This window comes from Zingiber officinale, chromosome 10A (assembly GCF_018446385.1).
Source record: "Zingiber officinale cultivar Zhangliang chromosome 10A, Zo_v1.1, whole genome shotgun sequence".
In the NCBI taxonomy this organism is placed as follows: Eukaryota; Viridiplantae; Streptophyta; class Magnoliopsida; order Zingiberales; family Zingiberaceae; genus Zingiber; species Zingiber officinale.
The window spans coordinates 3,388,048-3,406,799 of record NC_056004.1 but is presented as its reverse complement, the minus strand read 5'-3'; the positions used below and the strand labels follow the sequence as shown (position 1 = coordinate 3,406,799).

At 35.8% G+C, this 18,752-nt stretch overlaps 2 protein-coding genes and 1 pseudogene across 2 annotated transcripts; 1 reads left to right on the top strand and 2 right to left on the bottom strand.

Annotated features, from left to right (window-relative positions):
- Positions 1-615: 615 nt before the first annotated feature.
- Positions 616-5,128, bottom strand: LOC122027415 (ribose-phosphate pyrophosphokinase 4). The gene is made up of 7 exons (XM_042586365.1): positions 4,759-5,128; positions 3,076-3,391; positions 2,023-2,118; positions 1,842-1,910; positions 1,634-1,762; positions 1,131-1,221; positions 616-1,037 (listed from the first exon to the last, which is right to left on the bottom strand). The coding sequence occupies exons 1-7, from the start codon at positions 4,872-4,874 to the stop codon at positions 904-906; spliced, it is 951 nt and encodes a 316-aa protein (XP_042442299.1). The 5' UTR covers positions 4,875-5,128; the 3' UTR covers positions 616-903.
- LOC122028036 (wall-associated receptor kinase 2-like) lies at positions 5,002-16,012 on the top strand. The gene is made up of 4 exons (XM_042587060.1): positions 5,002-5,112; positions 12,782-13,694; positions 13,812-13,970; positions 14,480-16,012. The coding sequence occupies exons 1-4, from the start codon at positions 5,002-5,004 to the stop codon at positions 15,619-15,621; spliced, it is 2,325 nt and encodes a 774-aa protein (XP_042442994.1). The 3' UTR covers positions 15,622-16,012.
- LOC122028339 lies at positions 10,355-10,527 on the bottom strand (annotated as a pseudogene).
- Positions 16,013-18,752: the final 2,740 nt, after the last annotated feature.

Here is an 18,752-nt window from a genome sequence, read left to right as displayed (position 1 = left end):
AATTATATATATATATATATATCTTAAATAAAATTGAACTAAATTCGTTTAATTTTTAAATGAACTTTTTCATATTCAGCTTAGTTGATTCATTTACCTATTTCTAATCATTTAGTATTTTCCTATTATTTTTTTCCCCTAGAGTGCGGTGACATGGTTAGAGGTCCAGTAGCGCATTTAACGGACGCCTGTAGTGTGCTCAAAAACCTAGTGTACTGAGCTGTTAGGCTACAAGCCGATGAATTTATTTGGGGATGGAATGTGAAGCCGAATCTATCTATCCAAGATTAATCCTGTAAAATCTGAATACCTTATATTAAAAACATGATGACTTATTATTTTCCCAAACAATGAACATTCAATTCTCGCACAAAACGCACCTGCGACAATCGAATTTCTAGTGACGCAAGAGCGCTAGGTCAGAAGATTCGTGGATTTATTTGGTGACAAAATATGAGACCGTATCTTCTATCTCAAAATTAATCAAATTGTAAGATATAAATACATGATATAAAAAAATGATGGCTTATTATTTTATCACACTGCGCAGACAAGCTACTTTGTTCTAGATTATACATATAAAGCAATCAAAAATCAGCAAGCTTGTCAAGCAGATAAAAGTCGCAACAGCCAGAAATTTTCTCTCAATTAATTCTGAACAACAACAACATTAGTCGATCCGAAGGGAAAAAAAGATCAAATCAACTCGGACGAACTGGCGAAACCATCTTTTCACCCTACTAAAGAGTGCAAACAGTGATAGAACTTGAACATCGTATACAGAGATCAGCTGATCTGAGAATCATTTATTGAGGATCATTCCATGAAAATAAAGTCAGTTCATTTGAACACTTGGAAGATCACAAGCCTGCAACTACAATCTGGCAGGGTTTTGATTGAACTTTAGATCTGAAGGGCATCAGCAATCGAGCCGGCAAGGCTGAGGACCTCAAAAGGAGGCTTATCAGTAATGGCCTTCACTGTCACTGGGCATGAGTCAGTTATCCAAAAGTGAGCAAATTGGTATTCTGATCCCTCTGTAAAAGATAAACAGTTGTAGATTAGAATTACGAAATCATTAAGGATGAACAAAAAACACAGCAATGAAAATGAGCACATAGTAGCATTACTGTGCAGAAATCGCTCCCACGATTTGTTTGGGAACACGCCATGAGTGACGTACGCACTGACCTTCCCAGCACCATGTGCAGCCAAGACCTTCTGTTAGTCAGTAAACCAAATTGAGCTTCCAAGTTCATGGATATTAGACAGTGGCAGATGACAAATAAGGTCATCACTATTGCATGAAAACTAGAAAGAAATAGCATATAGTACATGATCTAGTAATCATATGAGACAAAGAACAATGAAGAAAAACTAAACCCGTATAACAAAAGAGGGTGATCATATATAATTTCTCCGAGTTGATTTGTGCAGAAACTCCAGTCACTGCTGAGTTATACTAGTTTACCAAATAAGATAAAAAAACAGTAATATAGCAATCCTGCGATATTAGTATTTTGTGTGATAATAAGCTTAACATTCTCTTTTCTCGGTGACATGATCCACAGTCAATCAGGAAATATAGCATTGAAAGTCATTATCTATCCATGGGCAGGATCACTATTAATACCTGGCATTCAATAAGTGTCCCACCAGATTGTACCAAATCATCAACAATAACAACATGCCGGCCTTCAGGGTTTCCTTCTTTAATTCGAACTATTCTTTTGTCACCCTCACGAACCTTTGCACAGACCACCTGTTATTCCAAAATTGAATTCCCAATTAGAAAACAGCCAATAATTTTAACAATAGCACTGTTTCTGACCAACACTAACCATTGGGAAATGCAACAATAGCTTGTGAAATCGCTTCCATGCACCATCATCTGGGAATGCTATAGTGATCTATGTGAATGAAGGTTATTGATGGATCAGTGGACCAATTATGGGTATATATCAGAAGAATTATTATATTATATCTTTTAATTGTAAAACAACAAATTTCAAAGTTCTATACATTCTCTGCATCTGGAAGTTTGTGTAGGCGCTGCAACAGCAAAGGAATACCAGTTTCAAAGCAGGGCAAGACATCATCACCAAAGTAAAATCTTTCCTGAGAAAAATGAAAGCGATGATATAAGAAAGATTTGACAAGAAATAATTTTACAACAAAAAATTACACATCACATGCAGCTTAAAGTAATTTGTTAACAATCACTCAATGCTATGAAAGGGTTAACCTCTCAGCAAAATTTTCAGTGTAAACTAATTTGTCAAAACCTGAGTGGAACCAAACAAAAAAGGCCAGTCATTTTGCAGCAGAACTGATGAATACAAACGGTTAAAACACAGAAATTTATAAAACCAGAAGCATCTTGTTAACCCTTTTTGGGTTATTATTATTTCGGTTTCTGTAAAAGAAATTGTTTATCAAGGTTTCAGACAGCATTGCTGGGTAACAGGTCAACCAGCTAAAAGAATGCAATCCAATTTTAAAAGTACTCGCATACACAAGAAATGTATGAAGTGATCAAATGCTTGACAAAGCAATTAGGTAGCAAAACATATTTTAGTATATCCTCAGAGTGTAGAAGAACATGGTCACTTGTATTTTAAATATCGAACACTGGAACATATGTTGATTTCTGAACAGTAGGTTTAAAACTTTATTTTAATGCATCATATTCAGTGTTCAAGAATATAAAATACTGAATAAATAACACGTCTGTTCAAGAGGATAAATGGAAAGAAGCTAAATCACAAATTGCAAATACTTCAACCAAGAAAGTCTATTAAGATTTGATTTCTTTTTCCAAGAAACATAAGCATTCTCCAAGTACAAACTTGTTTCTTTCCTATCAAACCAGCTGAGGAAAGAAAAAAATACATGATCTAAGAAATGAATGCTATAATAAAAACATAGAGCAACTACTGACAGCATCCATTTGTTCCATTCACATTAGGTTCATGCTGTTGGTGATATTGAAAAAAATATAGCGCGCAGAGGTACTAGTTACGATGCAAGATTCCTACAAAAGTGTCACATAAGTAGGATACAACTTTGACAAACCTGCAAAGCATGTATATCATAGATGACAACACTTGTTGGACCACCTCTGGATTTCGGAATCATTGATAATATTCTTGCCATTGTAAATGCAGTAGCAACATCACCTTCTTCTTCCACCCGTTCAAAAGAGCCAGTTGGAAAGAATGGTAATACCAAGGTGAAAGAAGCAATAAATAGTTTAGGTAAAGCGAAAATTGCAGATATCTGCTCAAAAATGACTCCTGGCGAGCTGAAAGAGGCTAGGAAAGCAACATGTTGTCCTCTAATGTCATGTGCATTGTTGATGAAGAGATTTGGGAATCCATCATCAAAGTTTCTAGTAATATCACAAAAAAAAATCAGTATTGTCTGAATTGAGATTACATTTTAGCAAGATGAACTTTTAACATTTTTTAAGAACAGGAACAAAACACTTAGTTGTATGCATAGAAAATAAAGCTTAGGCAGTTGAAGCTCAAGATGGAAAATTTGTTGCAACTTCCAATGAATAGAGTTGCTACACTACATTGCACAGTTTATATTATAAGATGTAGCACTTAAACATAATTGAGGATTTTAAAAGAAGAAAAATGGATAAACATACATGTCAATGGGTTATGGTTCACATGTGAGTGTTTAATCCTGACTCTCTTAGAAAAAGCAAAAGATAACTAAGAGTGGCTAATCATCTCAACTTCAAAACAACCTCTTCATAATCATGGAAATGACCTTGAGTTAGCAAAGCATCTATTTCTAGGATAGTTAGCATATAAACAACAACCTTATGAAGTTTTTGGTTATTGAATTTATACTAGTAACCTTCTACCGAGTTCTGAGAACTCTCACATTATGTGATCATCATTGTTGTCCTTCATCATTGGTGGGCTACTTATTATATAATAAGTCTATAGCCAGGAATTAGGCGATGAACATTTCAGCCAGGTAATTTACATTAAACATAATTGGTCAATTCTCTTTGCTGGTCGGGATGCAACAATCGATGTACCTGTAAATGGAACTGCAATTGGGTCCATTTTCTCACTGGCGGGCTCAATACAATGAGTATGCTATTGGACTTTTGCTCTGCCGACAAGGGACAATTTTCTATAGCATAGACTTTGATCCTTGAGGATGTCAAACCTTCGTGGAAATTGAAACCGACAGAGAATGTCTAGATAGGTCAAATACTTCCATAGATTTTGCTTAAGCATTTCCACACATGGTTTAGGTTTCTTATATGGTTAATGGATACGTCCTATTAGTTCGAGTTGCAACAATGGATGAGAAGTTAAATTCTTCCTCTGAAGAAGAAAGTATAACAGATTGACACACTCATGCTTTGTTACAATGCATCATTAAACCTAGACAAACTTCCGGAAGAGGATACGAAAATGAAAAACGTTTATCGATGATAAAGCAACAGAAGAGCAGATCCTTCTAATCCATTTTGCTTGGAGTTATCAACAACAACAACAAAAAAACTCTAACGCTAAGGAGGAAGAACGAAACCTAAGTTCAGGATAAAAAGAATGGATTAGGCCTATTCAAAACCCTAGCTCCGCTATTTACACTCAAAAAAAGAAAAAAAAATACAAACTACGAGGATAAAGATCGAATCATTGAACTCAGAAGCCACAAGATCCAGTTCGCCAAGTAGTCTATCTTCCGTGCAAAGAATCCAAGAAAGATGAGGTGGAGATTTACCTCCAAGAGATAGTCCGGAGCTGGATGGCGTCGGAGTGATCGGCCACTTTCCTGGCGAGCTCCTCGCACTCGGCGCAGTAGAAGAGATTTACCTGCTTGTTCGCTCTCTTAGCCATCGCCCACAACGCCACCGCCGACGCCAAGGTCGCGCCCTCGGACAAAAATAGAGTGAGAAAGGAGGAGAGATCAAGGCCTAGGTCGTCCACGTCAAATCTTTTTGGCCGCTATTAAGGCAAGAAAAAAATGGCAGCCACTAAAATCATGGACGCTGCGCTCTCAGGCGTCGTAGCCCCCGTCTGCTGTGATGCACGGCGCAGCGTCGGAGAAAGGCTGCTCCACTACGCGCGCGCTGGGGCAAATCTACGGCTGATCTTGGATAAGATATGATGACGTCTTTTATTCCAAATTAGCTGGGTTCCTATTCGAGTGAGCTTGGGAGTTGGGAATCAATTCTCACTACTAAATAATTTTATTCTAGATTTAAAAAAAAAGAAAATTCGTTTATATATTATTTTTATAAAAATATTATTTCCTAATCATGATCCTTCTTAATCATGAATAAGCCAGCGATAAAACATGTCATATGAATAAGCTAGTGTTGGGCATCGAATTGAATGGTCAAGGTTTCTCTGATTTTTTTTTTTAATTATTATGGGATGGTCTATATATTCATCTTTTTATTCATATTATAATTTAGATGAGGTGAAAGTAGAGCCATCAATTTGAATTATGTCCATCGGATTGACTCACCCCGTCACATAATTTAAGCAAGTTTAATTTGGTTGAAATTTTATCAACCCAAGCCTGTCTCGGGTCAACCCGCCTAGACCTGCGACCCGTGCGGGTCGGCCCGCAAAGGGTTTGGGTTGATCTACGGATTAGAAACACATGTAAACTAAGTTTTATATCAATTTATTATCTTTATTTATTATAATTTTGAAATTAAAATAATATTTTTCATCAAACATAGGTACTAGTTTACGTCTATTTATATTTAAAATACATGTTTATGGATATATTTGATTGATGAACATTTTCGAAGTAAAGCATTGAAGATATAAAATATTTTTTAAATTTTAAAAAAAAAAAATTGATGGGGCCCGCGGGTTGGCGCGTCAAATCCGTAACCCGTTTTGGATTGGGTTGGATTAGAAATTTTTCAACCTGCCAAGTTGACAAGTCGGCCCGCCCCACCAAATGATCGGCCCGCCACGGGTCGACCCGCCCTGCCACAGGTTGACTCGTGTGACACCTTTAGGTGGATGGCCGAAGGTCAACGATGGTCGGTAAGTGGTCGGACTGTCGAGCGCCGAGCGAGGGATAGCCTCCGACCATCTATTCCGATCCAAACTATATTCTAGATAGGAAGATAAACCAAAAAGGAATAGTAAATTAAATCATAATTATATTATTGATCATCTCCATATTTATAAAAAATGGATTAGAAGATCCAGTCTCTCATCAAAATGCTTTGGTAGCGAATCTGCTACTAAAAATTCCAAAAATAGTTTAGTGATTCTACTTCTACACTCAAAAATATCATTAAAAATAAAATAACTTTAAAACATTATTCTATCTTGAAATACTTGAACATCACTCCGTAAACTCCAAGGAGCTAGCTCATTTATAATATTTTGTCTGATTAAGTAAGACGATTGAAGTGCTTGAATACAATATCTCAATGGCCAGTGAAGAACCTAAGCATTATCCCTACGTTATCACATAAAACTACATTTGTCCAAATTGTACTTTAAAAAAGATCAATTTGCAATTATTAAGAAAACCGAGAGCAAAGTGAAAATTTAAAAGATATATCATTAATTTTGTTGGAACATATTGTTACCGAAGTTGCAACAGAAATTTACTAAATTTGAAATACAGAATGAAATATTATTGGGATAACTTGAGTTAATAATCGCAAACTGTCAACCTGATTAGGTCAAACTCTAAAGTCATTTGAGCTCAAATGAGATTTTGTTGAGTGATTGTCGAATGCTTCCTGAGCTCAATTGGGATGCTGAGTGACGAGTATCAAGTCGGAAAGTCAAGTGTCGCCCGAGCACTAAGTAAGTCTGAGTGACCCGAGCGTCTGAGCACTCCCCGATGGATGTCGAGTCCAAGTCGGGATATCATCCCGACAACTAAGTCCAAGTGAGACGAGCACCAAGTTAGGATGTGCCTAGCTAGTTGACAAGTAGGTTGACTGTCAAGTATCATCCAAGACCAATTGAGTGTTGTACCGAGTTGGGAAAGGAAATGCTAAGGTATGCATTTGAAACAGTTTTCTTAAAACAGATTTGTTTCCTCCGCTTGTGCTTTGAGGTCACGTTGATTGTTCGTGGTGAACAGAGTATGTACCTGAATACTCAAGATTACAACCTTCTCATATAGAAGTTGTGACTTTAGGCAACGTTAAATGGTGGTCATTTATGTTGGATTGGAAGGAATTTAGATATTTTCATAATGATATGATATCGTCCACTTTGAGCTTAAACCCTCATGATTTTATTTTTAGGATTACTTAAAAGGTCTCGCACCAATAGAGATATTTTTTTTTTATAAAGTCCATAATCATTTCTATGCATTTTCAATATGAGATTTTGTTTGAAACCTTGTCCCTCAGTTCACCAAATCTATTAAGATTTCCTTACCTCTCGGTCCACTTGACCTACTAAATTTTCCTTACTTAGTCGAAACTAGGGCTTTTCTGTCTAACTATCCACCATGACTTACTACTTGGTGTTTGAGTCTCTTAATCCGGACATAAGAGCTCGACTTCCTTTGTTCGAGATCAATATTCTATTCAAATGGTTTAATTATATCATAGTTTTTTTGTGCATAGTTAGCGGATCAAAAAGAATTTAGATATATTCATAATAATATGATATGATATGATATTATTTACTTTGAGTCTAAACTCTTATGATTTTACTTTTAGGCTTATTCAAAATATATGATATCAATGGATAAATCTTTCCTTTATAAGCTCATAATATTTCTTATATATTTTTAATATAGGACTTTGTTTGTAATCTTACAATCTAACAATTTATTATCTTTAATCATCTAGATCAAAATGTTAACCATGATCGATCGTTTCACTCAGGAGGTTAGGAATATGCCATTAAGATCCATTAATACATCCGTTACACAATTGATTAGGCTGCAAAAATATATAGATTCGGGTTGTAAAATACAGTTAAATTGCTTAGGCAGATTTTACTAAAACTGGTCCTGCTTTGATCCGTATAATATATATAAGTCATGTTTGTTTACGAATAGTTATGATCCAATATAAATTAACCATCAACCCACCCACTTCTCAACGTGTGACTAACTCCCCTGCACATGAGAAATCTTTCCATCCAACTCTTCTGTTTTTTGCCATTCAAATTCCCAACGAGTTTGTATGACTTAGAGCATCTTCCATGTAAACTTTATCGAAAGTTGTAAAATTTAAAAATCTCATTAAAAAGTTTTTATGGTTGTATAGGTGAAGTTTGAGATTTTTAATTTAAAAGAAGGTTTGAGTTTTCAAACCTGTTTTTTTTTTTTGGGAAGGTGGAGCCAATAATTAATGTACATGATTAATCATTTTTAAATAATTTAAAAATAAATTATTTGATGCGTTAATTATAATCTTTCAATTTATAAATAGTTAGTAATAATTAAAATTATATTTGTTTCTTTTAAAAATAAATATATTTGAGATAATTTAAAAAATATATACAAATTATTATAATTAAATTAAATTTATAAAATAATAAAATATTAAATAAAATGATAAATTATATTAAATTAAAAATTAATTAATTTATTAATTGTTAATTATAAATAAATTAAATTAAATATTATAATTAATTAAAATATCAAATGGAAACTATATAAAGATATTAAATGAAAAAAATTGTGTGTAGATTTTTTTTAATTGCAGAGAGAATAGTAAATTTGTATTGAAATTGATATAATATGCATAGAGTCATGCAACTACATGTGGAGAGAATTAAAAAAGAAAAAAACTCACTCAAAACTTTAACGATCGAGAATGTTTCAATGAGTTTTTATAATGTTGATGTGGCAAGTTAGAATTCTAAAAAAAGCTCATTCAAATCTTTAACGATTGGAGATGCCCTTAATTCATATTTATGAATCTCAAGTATTAATGTACGTAGACTTAGGGCATCTCGAGATTTCCGTCAGCTCCTTTAATTTCTGTTTTATGCGTGTCATCGAAAACTCTCTAGATCTCTCTTTATACATTAAAAAAAATAAAAAATTAATTTAATTTTTATATCAGATATTAAATTGATAATAATATATACTATATTTAATTTTAATAAAAATATTTAAAAAAATAAAAATATACTTTTTAAGAAAACCTACCCAAGGTAATTATAGAAATTTTTTCGCCTCTGGTATTACCAATCCTAAGATATGAGATTAAAGAGAACCATGATAATATATATTTTTATATAAAAAATAATTTTAAAATTTTTTAATAAATTTTAAAATTATTTTTAATATGAAAAATAAAAGAGGTTAACATAATTTTATTTTCAACTTCATAAAAATCCTTAATAAAATAAGATATTGTTAGTATATCTATTTAGTCAACTGATGAAATCATGAAAAGGAGAAGATTAAAATCATAACGTACGGGTTTAATTTAGAAAAAACTCAAATGTCCATGGGCTCCACGGAAAATTTGTCATGTTGATTCGAAAATAACAAAAAAAATCGGAGAATTCAAACCATGTGATTGCGAACAATCAGACTGAACCGAAATGAACAAGAAAAACAGCACAAATCATCGTTGACTGAACCAAGTCAAGAAGCGAAATACATTGAATTTTACTATCATGCATTTCATATCGTTGACTGAACCAAGTCAAGAAGCGAAATACATTGAATTTTACTATCATGCATTTCATTACCCTGTTACACTTGATATTTCAATCGGTCTTATAAATTATATTTATTATAAATATATATAGAGCCAAAAAAAATTCGCTTTCTAAGAAGGTGTATACTTTACAGTTGACCCGTAATTTGATTGACTACATCAAGTCCAAAATGTTTTCATATATTCATCCATACTCTATATATATAGTTCTTTTTACCAAATTAAATTAATTTATTTTTACATGCAAAGTATCTTCGGTACCTCTTTTGACTTTTTCTTTTGAAAAATTTTGTTTTTAAAGCTATGATAATTAGAAGCATTTTTTTTAACCCTATAATTTTATTCTTAATTTTAAAATTGGAGAATTGACTAAACTCAAGTCATGCGAAGTAAATACCTTGTTGTTGCCTTTGTCAATATCAACGTTGAATTGTCTGAAATGCTTTCATTGTCACTCACGTGGTACAATATATTGATGAAGTTTCGAAAATTATAATTTTGTTCAAAATTCTTTAACCTTAATTTAGTTACAATTTGTTTTTTTAAATGAGTAATTAACAAATATTTTTATTAAATTAGATGGTGCACACATATTATATGTGTAATATAATATATACATATATATAAATTAGCACCCAGATCCATAAATTAAGCTTGGTAATACTAAGTGTGCGGCTATGTAGTAGTACAATGCAAGGGAGCAGTCATGTAGTAGTACAATACAAGGACGATGCTCGAGAATCTAACAACAAGTTATTGGAACATACTCTCGTTTATAAAAAAAATAATTTAATTTTTTATATCAGATATTAAACTGATAAGAATAAATACTACATTTGATATTAGCCAAAAGATCCATAAATTAGACTTTGTAAGGGTGTGTTCATGCAGCTACTGTAACGGAATCTCCTTCATGTAAAATTAATTTAATATCGCACTTGATCTTAGCCAAAAAGCTGAGAAAACTATTTTTTTTTTAACATTGTTAGGCCAATGTATTTATAAAAGCTTCTCCATTCGCGGTGTTGCTAATCATAAAATGTATGACTAAAGACATGTAAAGAAAATTACTAATAAGTGTTAAAATTATTTTCATTGTGAAAATAAAATGAACATTAATGTAATTTCACTTTAGACTTTATCAAAATTAATTAATAAAGGATCTAAATTCTTAATAAGATAGTAAAATTTCATAATAGCAAGATTTCCATTAGATTACAATATAAAATTAAGTTTGCTTTATAACACCCACACATTAACTATGTTCAATTATTTGAATGTTGTTAATGAGCAGATTTTATAAAAAAAAAATAAGAAAATATATTTTGGATATAAAGAATAAAAATGAATGAGTGGATAGTAAGACTTATTAGTAATGAATGTTAATGTTAAAATGAATATGATTATGTGTTAATAATAGATAAATGTTAATATAATGAGTACGTGACATGTTTTTTAAAGAGATGATATACATTAATGTTCAAACTAATGAGAATACCCTTAAACCACATTAAATTTATAGGGATGTTAAATAAAATTTTGACTTACAATTTAGGTGGTGTTTGGTTGGTGAGTTTAGAAATGAGTGAATGGAATAATGGTAAGGACATCTCCAAGCTAAGATTTTTAAAGAGGCTTGTAAAATAAAAAGTTGAACAAAAAAGTTCTAACCATTGTGGGTGCAATGGTTAGAACTTTATATTTCAAGAGCAGTAATGAAATTTTAGAAATTATTTTTTTATTTTGAAATTGATATAATATGTATATGGTCATGTAATTACATGTTATGAATTGGATCTTACAAAAATCATTTAGAGCTCTAACTATTGGAGATGTTTCAATAGGTTTTTAGGATATTGATGTAGCATATTGGGATCATAAAAAAGCTTTTGTAGAACTCTAACCATTGGAAATACCGTAAAAGATAGTATTTAGATTGTGGATTTGAGAATAATAATTTGATAATGATTTCCATATATTTATGAAAATCAGTCAAACTCATATAATTAGGTGGATTTCATTTTTATTTTTATTTCTATTTTATTTTATTATCAAACTTATATCCATAGTTATTTCAGTGATTCAATCCTTCTTCCATCTATATTTAATTTATTATTTTTATTGACTAAGTGCATATAGACTTGTTTCGTGCATTATTTAATATAATCCCTTATATCTATTTTGTAAATATAAACCAATAAATTTTAACGTTGAAAATATAGATATGAAAAAAAAGTAAAATGCATTAGCTAGAAAAACATTTAAAGAGTGGAGTAAAGGTCAGCAAAATATCAGAAAATTAAGCAAGAGAATTGCAAAGAAGCAAAGCACAAACTCAACGAGCTGTGATCGAAGGATAATAGATGATGAAGAATAGAAAAAGGATGAGAGGTAAAGAGTTCCAATGCGCACGTAGAGATGTACTTGAGTTTCTTTAACCATAAAGATGAATGATCTTGAATCTTTGTAGGTTAGCTTGGCCTTGGAAATTTTTCTACTGATTTAGCGACTGGATTAACACGACTATCTAGTCCATCGATACAAAAGCCGAACCGAAGAGTAAAATCTAAAGCATAATATACAGGTTTAGAGAAACTCCAATTATCTCCATGGGCTCCTTGGAAATTTGTCATGTTGAGATTAAAGTCGAGGTTGATGGTAACAAAGAAAACAACAAGAATGGCAGAGGTTGATTCCCCTCAGCTAATGGACAAAATATATCATTCTCAAAAATAATAAATGATTAGAAATAACAAAAGAAAAAGTGGAGAATTCAAATTAAACCATTTGGATAGCGAACCATCAGACTGCGAACAGGAAAAATACCACAAACCATCAACCAAGTCGATTGAAAATAGTTGAATTATATTATCATGCATTTCATGACCCCTGCTACAGTTGATATTTGAATCGGTCGTATAAATATAAATTATATTTATATTAAATAAATAGAGAAAAGAAAAATTCGCCATCGAAGCAAGTATATAAAATTACAGTTTGACGCCCAATTTGCTTGACTAGATCAACTCTGAATGTACGTACTAATTCATCCATATATTTAACAGCTAAACCAATTTGTTGCCGTCATCGAAGAGCTGCTAATCCGGTTAATCGACAAAGGAAGATGGCATCCTGGCCGGAGCAATTGTTTCTGCTGCTCCTCTGCCTTGTGCTGCTAGCAGGAGCGGCAACCCCCCAAACAGCACCGCCGCTGTCGGTCGACTCCGCGGACAGCCGGACAGGTGGGTGCGACCAGGGTGCCAGTCCAAGTGCGGCAACGTGAGCATCCCCTACCCCTTCGGCATCGACTCCGGCTGCTCCCGTCCAGGCTTCGAGATCAACTGCACCGACGGCACGCCCTACCTCGGCCTCGGCGGCAACATCGACATGGTGGACATCCAGCTTTTCCAGGGCACCCTCGTCGTCAACAACTATATCGCCAAAGATTGTTACTACCAGAACGGAAGCCTGTCAGATTATATCTCGGCCTCGATAAGTATTATCGGTCTCCCAAACTACAAGTTCTCCAGTGACCGGAACAGATTCGTGGCCATCGGCTGTGACGCCCACGGCTACATTGTTAGTAACGATGAGGAGAACACTTTCAGGACTGGATGCTCGTCCTACTTCACCAACGCCAGCTTCATGCCCAATGGTACATGCTCCGGCATCGGCTGCTGCACCGCGCCAATTCCCAAGGATCTCCGCAGCTTTAGTCTGCTCGTCGATAGCTTTAACAATCATTCCAATTGCAGCTTCGCCCTCTGCAGCTACGCCTTCCTGGCCGACGTGGGCAAACTCAACTTTACCCTGTCTAGCTTCACCGAATACAGCAACAGGGTGAATGAGCCATTGACGCTGGATTGGGCCATCATGAACCAGACCTGTGAGCAAGCAAACGGCACTCGCGACTTCGCGTGCGTCTCCCCCAACAGCTACTGCTTGAACTCTACTAATGGTCCGGGCTACCTCTGTAATTGTTCGCAAGGTTTCCACGGCAACCCGTACCTCAATGATTCAAATGGATGCTCAGGTAAGTCAACTTAATTAAGCCTATAAAATCCCCAAATTCTAACTTTTGTTTTGTGAATCAGCTTGATTGCCTGCTTTAGTATTTTTTTCATCTGATCTCTTTGCAAAATCTGATCAGACATCAACGAGTGCTCAGCTGTTCCTTCGCCATGTGTCAAACGGTGCCATAATAGAGAGGGGAGCTATTCTTGCTCATGCCCATGGTACATGTATGGAGATGGCCAAAGAGATGGAAGCGGATGCAAGTCCATACTGAGATTACTGTATCTCAGTTTAGGTACTCGTTTGATGCTATACATCCACTACGTAGTTTCTCCATTTCTAATCCTTTTATCAGACTTCTCGAGCTCTTGCTCCTGAAACAGAATTGGTTCGATTAAAACATTCCCTTTCGTAAATGACAACCAAAAACATGGTAGTAGCAGCATCTGTCATCAAACAAGTAATTAACAGCGATAATCTTGTCATTTCTCAATGCTTCCACTCAATAGCGAGATAACCAGAACAAGATGTGGGCTCGAACAAAATAGGTGTGCCCCTTCCTCGCACGGAGAAATCGTGTGGAGGGCTTGTAAGTCTCACGTGATTGGGCCAGATTTAATCCTGATCATGATGTGAGCGAGCGGGATTTAATCTTGATCAGGGCCTTGTACGCCAGTTTTTGTTCAGATAACTAACTAATAAAATCCTCAACGTGTGCAATAATCACAAGTTATTAAAATCATTTTTTGTATGTGGTTTATATGAGAAAACGTAATTGATATTTGTTTTTGAACATTGATGCAGGTGTTGGATTGAGCCTCTTTTTCCTTATTGCGATTGGGTCATGGCTGTACTGGATTCACAAGAAGAGAAAGCTCGGAGAGCTGAAGCAGCACTTCTTTGAGAAGAACGGCGGTTCGTTGCGACCGGACATCAGACTCTTCTCCTCACAGGAGCTTGAAGCTGCATCTGATAACTACAACCAGAGCCGAATCCTCGGCGAGGGCGGCACCGGAACAGTCTATCGCGGCGTACTTCCTAATCAAAACGTGATCGCAATCAAAAAGGCCAAGATAAGCAACGACGAAGCCGAAGTCCAACAGTTCATAAATGAAGTCGAGGTTCTCTCCAGTATCAATCACCGGAATGTGGTGAAGCTCCTGGGGTGCTGCCTCGAGTCTCAAGTCCCCATGCTCGTTTACGAGTTCGTGCCTAATGGCACGCTCGCCCACCACGTCCACGATGAAGGCAAGAGAGGCTCTCTGTCCTTGGAAGCTCGTCTAAGGATCTCTTCGGAAGTAGCTGGAGCCTTGTCCTACCTCCACTCTGCGGCTTCTACTCCCGTCATCCACAGAGATGTCAAGACCACCAACATACTTCTCGACCACAACTTAACTGCAAAAGTATCCGATTTCGGAGCTTCCAGAATGGTTCCTCTGGATCAGAACGGATTGGTGTCGTTGGTTCGTGGCACCTTTGGCTACCTGGACCCGGAATATTTCCAAACAGGGGAGTTCACTGATAAAAGCGACGTCTATAGTTTCGGCGTTGTTTTGGTTGAGCTCTTGACAGGGAAGAAGCCTGTGGCTAAGACGCAAGCTGTCAAGAATTTAGCCACACTTTTCATGGACTGCGTGAATTCTGGACGACTTGTTGAAATATTGGAGGAACGCGTTGTCGAAGAAGGAACTCCGGAGTTGCTTGAAGCAGCCGCGGAGCTCGCAATGAGATGCTTGAGCTTGAAAAGCAATGACCGACCGTTGATGAGAGAAGTGGCTATGGAGCTGGAGGCACTGACGAGGTGGAAGATACATCCTTGGGGAAATGTTAATCTGGAAGAGGGAGACAGTTTGCTGGCTATGGTTGGAAGCTCTTCTCCGTCGGTTCTCCGTGATTATGTCAATTCTTCCATGGAACCCATGGTGCCCTTCGAGATTGTCAGATGAGGGAGAGAATGTTGCCTTCTCGTCTATCACGTCCAAACTCGATCTTAGTAAGTAATTGTAGGTTTATTGTTCCTTTGTAGCAGCAGGAAACTTCTAGGCATTTGGAACCAGGTTTCCTTCCAACTATCTGAAGTGAAACTTCTAGCTCCGGTATCTCGAAAATACAAACAAATCCATCAGGTTCCCTTCCATTTCCCCGAAGACTGAAGTGAAACTTCTAGTTCCTGTGTTTACTAAAATACAAATAGAGCGATTATTAATATGTCCATTACACATTTTTTTCTACAACAGGAAAAATATGTTACATTGGTAAAATCATTGTCTGATTCACTTAGACAATTTTTGTTCCAACTAGTCCAACTTCAAAGAGCACATGAGGGCTCGTACACAAGTCACTTGACTGAAGTGTAATTCATGTCTTGACTGAAGTGAAATTCAGATCTTCGATTTACACCCTTGTGTCACCTTTATATTCACAACATTCACAATTATTATTCTATTTAAATCAATGTTCTTGTCATACAACTTCTAATGGGAGACTAAACCTAAGACAACTCTCAAACACATTTGGAATACATTTTTCCATCCAACATTTCCTTCTAACCCATTTTTCTTGGAGTGATAAGCAAAAAAAAACTCTAATGCTGAAGGAGGAAGAACAAAACCTTAACTTTAGGATCAAAGAAAAGATTAATCCCCAAAACCCTACCTCCACTATTTACACTAAAAAAATCCAAACTACAAAGACAAAGATCGAAACTTTGAACTCAGAAGCCACAAGATCCAGTTCAACTAGTATGTTGGAAGTCTAAACCAAATTGTATATTTGGAAGACCAAACTAATTGTATTATTGAAACTCAACCAAATTGCTTTGGTCTTCATCAAGTTAAGTTTGATTGAATAATGTAGTGGTTGATTATGAAGAAGCCTTGAGTGATGTTGAAAAGAAAGTTTGGTGGATAATCAGAAGAGCACTCATGCTCTCAATTAGATCAATCTCACAATAGACAAAGTGGTGTATGAGAAAATCTTCAAAGCAACAACATCAAAGCAAGCTGTTGGATTGAAAGCGCTTTCACGTTCGTTTCGGAAAACTAAGAGTAAATGCAACGGAAAAGTAAACAATACAAACGCAAACACCAAGGATTTTTTACTTAGTTCGGAGCTTGGGGCGACTCCTACTCCAAGACTCACGCTCGTTGAGCGTTTACTTTTTGCAATCACTATAAGTTCGCAAGAGTACAATTTTAGAGTACAACAATTATGTGCAGTAAGAAAATATACCAACAACTTTAAGAATAGGAAATTCGAGGCTTCAGGTTGTCGGTGTCTTGCTATAGCTTTATTGGGTGGTTCTTCGAGCAGTGCATGGAAGATGGATCGCGTTTTCGTTGTTGTTCCTTGCTGCTGCTCGAGACTGCATTTTATAACCTGTGGAGGGCACCTCTAACACCATGGAGGGCGCCCTCAACCCCGCCAAAAATGCAGCATCGATAAGCTTTGACTTCTTCGCGGCTTATCCTCCTGAGGGCGCCTCCAACTACATGGAGGGCACTCTCCACCTGCGTCCAGGGCCCCCTCAAGCTCTATGAGGGCGCCCTTTGTCCTGCTGCACAAAGGTCTTCAACCAGTCTCTTGAGGCACACATTCCAATTCATTTCCTGCAAAATACGTTAGTACAACATACCCTACAGAACAAAGTTAGAACATAATAAAATATAGAATTTGACAGTCATCGGACGGTCTAGTTCTGACTTCGAATTTCCGACCGAAAATCCTAGGTCGAACCGACGCTTACTGTTCCCTCACCGGGGAACGCGTCCTCATCTACTCCTCTCAGGAGAGTTTACCTGTTGCCAGTTGATTCTCCATACCAACTAGACTTTTGCTCAGCACTCGAGGCTCCAGGACTTTCCGCTGGGCGTCCACTCCACGACCCACCCAGTCTTTCACTTGGTTCGCAACACCAGGACTTTCCACCTAGAGTTCTCAACTCTAGGACTTTTGCCCGAAGCCCTCGACCCGCCAAGACTTTCTGCCTAGGGTTACCACCCCCTATGACCTAGGGTTACCTTCCCCTAGAGGTTTTCACTTGCCTAACCGCAGCTAGGACTTTTGCCTAAATACACTTAGGACTTTCCTGCAATCTCATTTAACTTGTTAGATAACAAAACAACTTAACTTTGGACCCTTTGACATAATCAAAACACAGGTTCGACTGTCGGATGCTTCCCGCACCAACACAAGCTTGGGAAATTGATGCCGGGTAAGATAGCGATTATCTTGTGGGCTGACGAGAAGAGTGGTTCAAGGAGAAGGCAAGAAGAGAAACCACCAAAATGAGAAACTTTATTAAGAATAGAGAATTAATTCCTCAATAGTTAAATATATGTTTATATACAGTCTAGACCCTCAAACTAAGAAAAAAAGAAATCTTAATATCTAAATCTCAATTCCTATTTCAAAGAGAAAGAAAAGAGATCTTCCTAGATAAAGAAATCTCCTGAAAAAAAAACAAAATTAATAAAACAGGACATTGATATAGACAAACTATGACCCATAAATATCAGAAATACTAAAATTACCCTAAATATCATAAAAATAAAAATTACTAAAAATAGGAATAAAATCTTTAGAGGCTTCAAATCGGGCATAAATGGTGAAATTTGGCCCAAAAGTTGGTGGTTATGGTTACGTTCTCTATAAGAAATATAGATCTCTAAATTTTATATGCGTGAAATTTGACAGAGTCTGATTCTGAGTCCCGAGTAAAAAATCATACCCCTATGAAATTCTAGGAATCATATTGGGTTGGATTTGCATTAGAAATTCTACAAAAAGCTATAAATGTGATGAACAAGTGAAGAATATTCAACTTCAAATTTTGAGATTAGAATTTGAAAAATTGGAGATGAAAGAAAATGATAGTGTTCTTGAGTATTTCATAAAAATTGGTTCTATAGTGAATCAAATGACTTTTGAGTAGTGAAGCTTTGGATGATCTGATAATTGTACAAAAGGTACTTTGTTCTCTTCTTGAAAAATATTTTAGTCTTGTTACTGTTATTGAACAGACAAGAGATTTAAAGAGCATGAATTTGGAGGATCGACAAGGTATTCTGAAATCCTA

Coding starts and splice junctions, on each gene's coding strand:
- LOC122027415 (XM_042586365.1), bottom strand. CDS start 4,874: ATGGCTAAGAGAGCGAACAAGCAGGTAAATCTCTTCTACTGCGCCGAG. Junction 1,222..1,633: donor GGACACTTATTGAATGCCAG/GTATTAATAGTG, acceptor ACTGACTAACAG/AAGGTCTTGGCTGCACATGG. Junction 1,038..1,130: donor GTGGGAGCGATTTCTGCACA/GTAATGCTACTA, acceptor TATCTTTTACAG/AGGGATCAGAATACCAATTT.
- LOC122028036 (XM_042587060.1), top strand. CDS start 5,002: ATGGCAGCCACTAAAATCATGGACGCTGCGCTCTCAGGCGTCGTAGCC. Junction 5,113..12,781: donor TCCACTACGCGCGCGCTGGG/GCAAATCTACGG, acceptor TAATCGACAAAG/GAAGATGGCATCCTGGCCGG. Junction 13,971..14,479: donor ATTACTGTATCTCAGTTTAG/GTACTCGTTTGA, acceptor ACATTGATGCAG/GTGTTGGATTGAGCCTCTTT.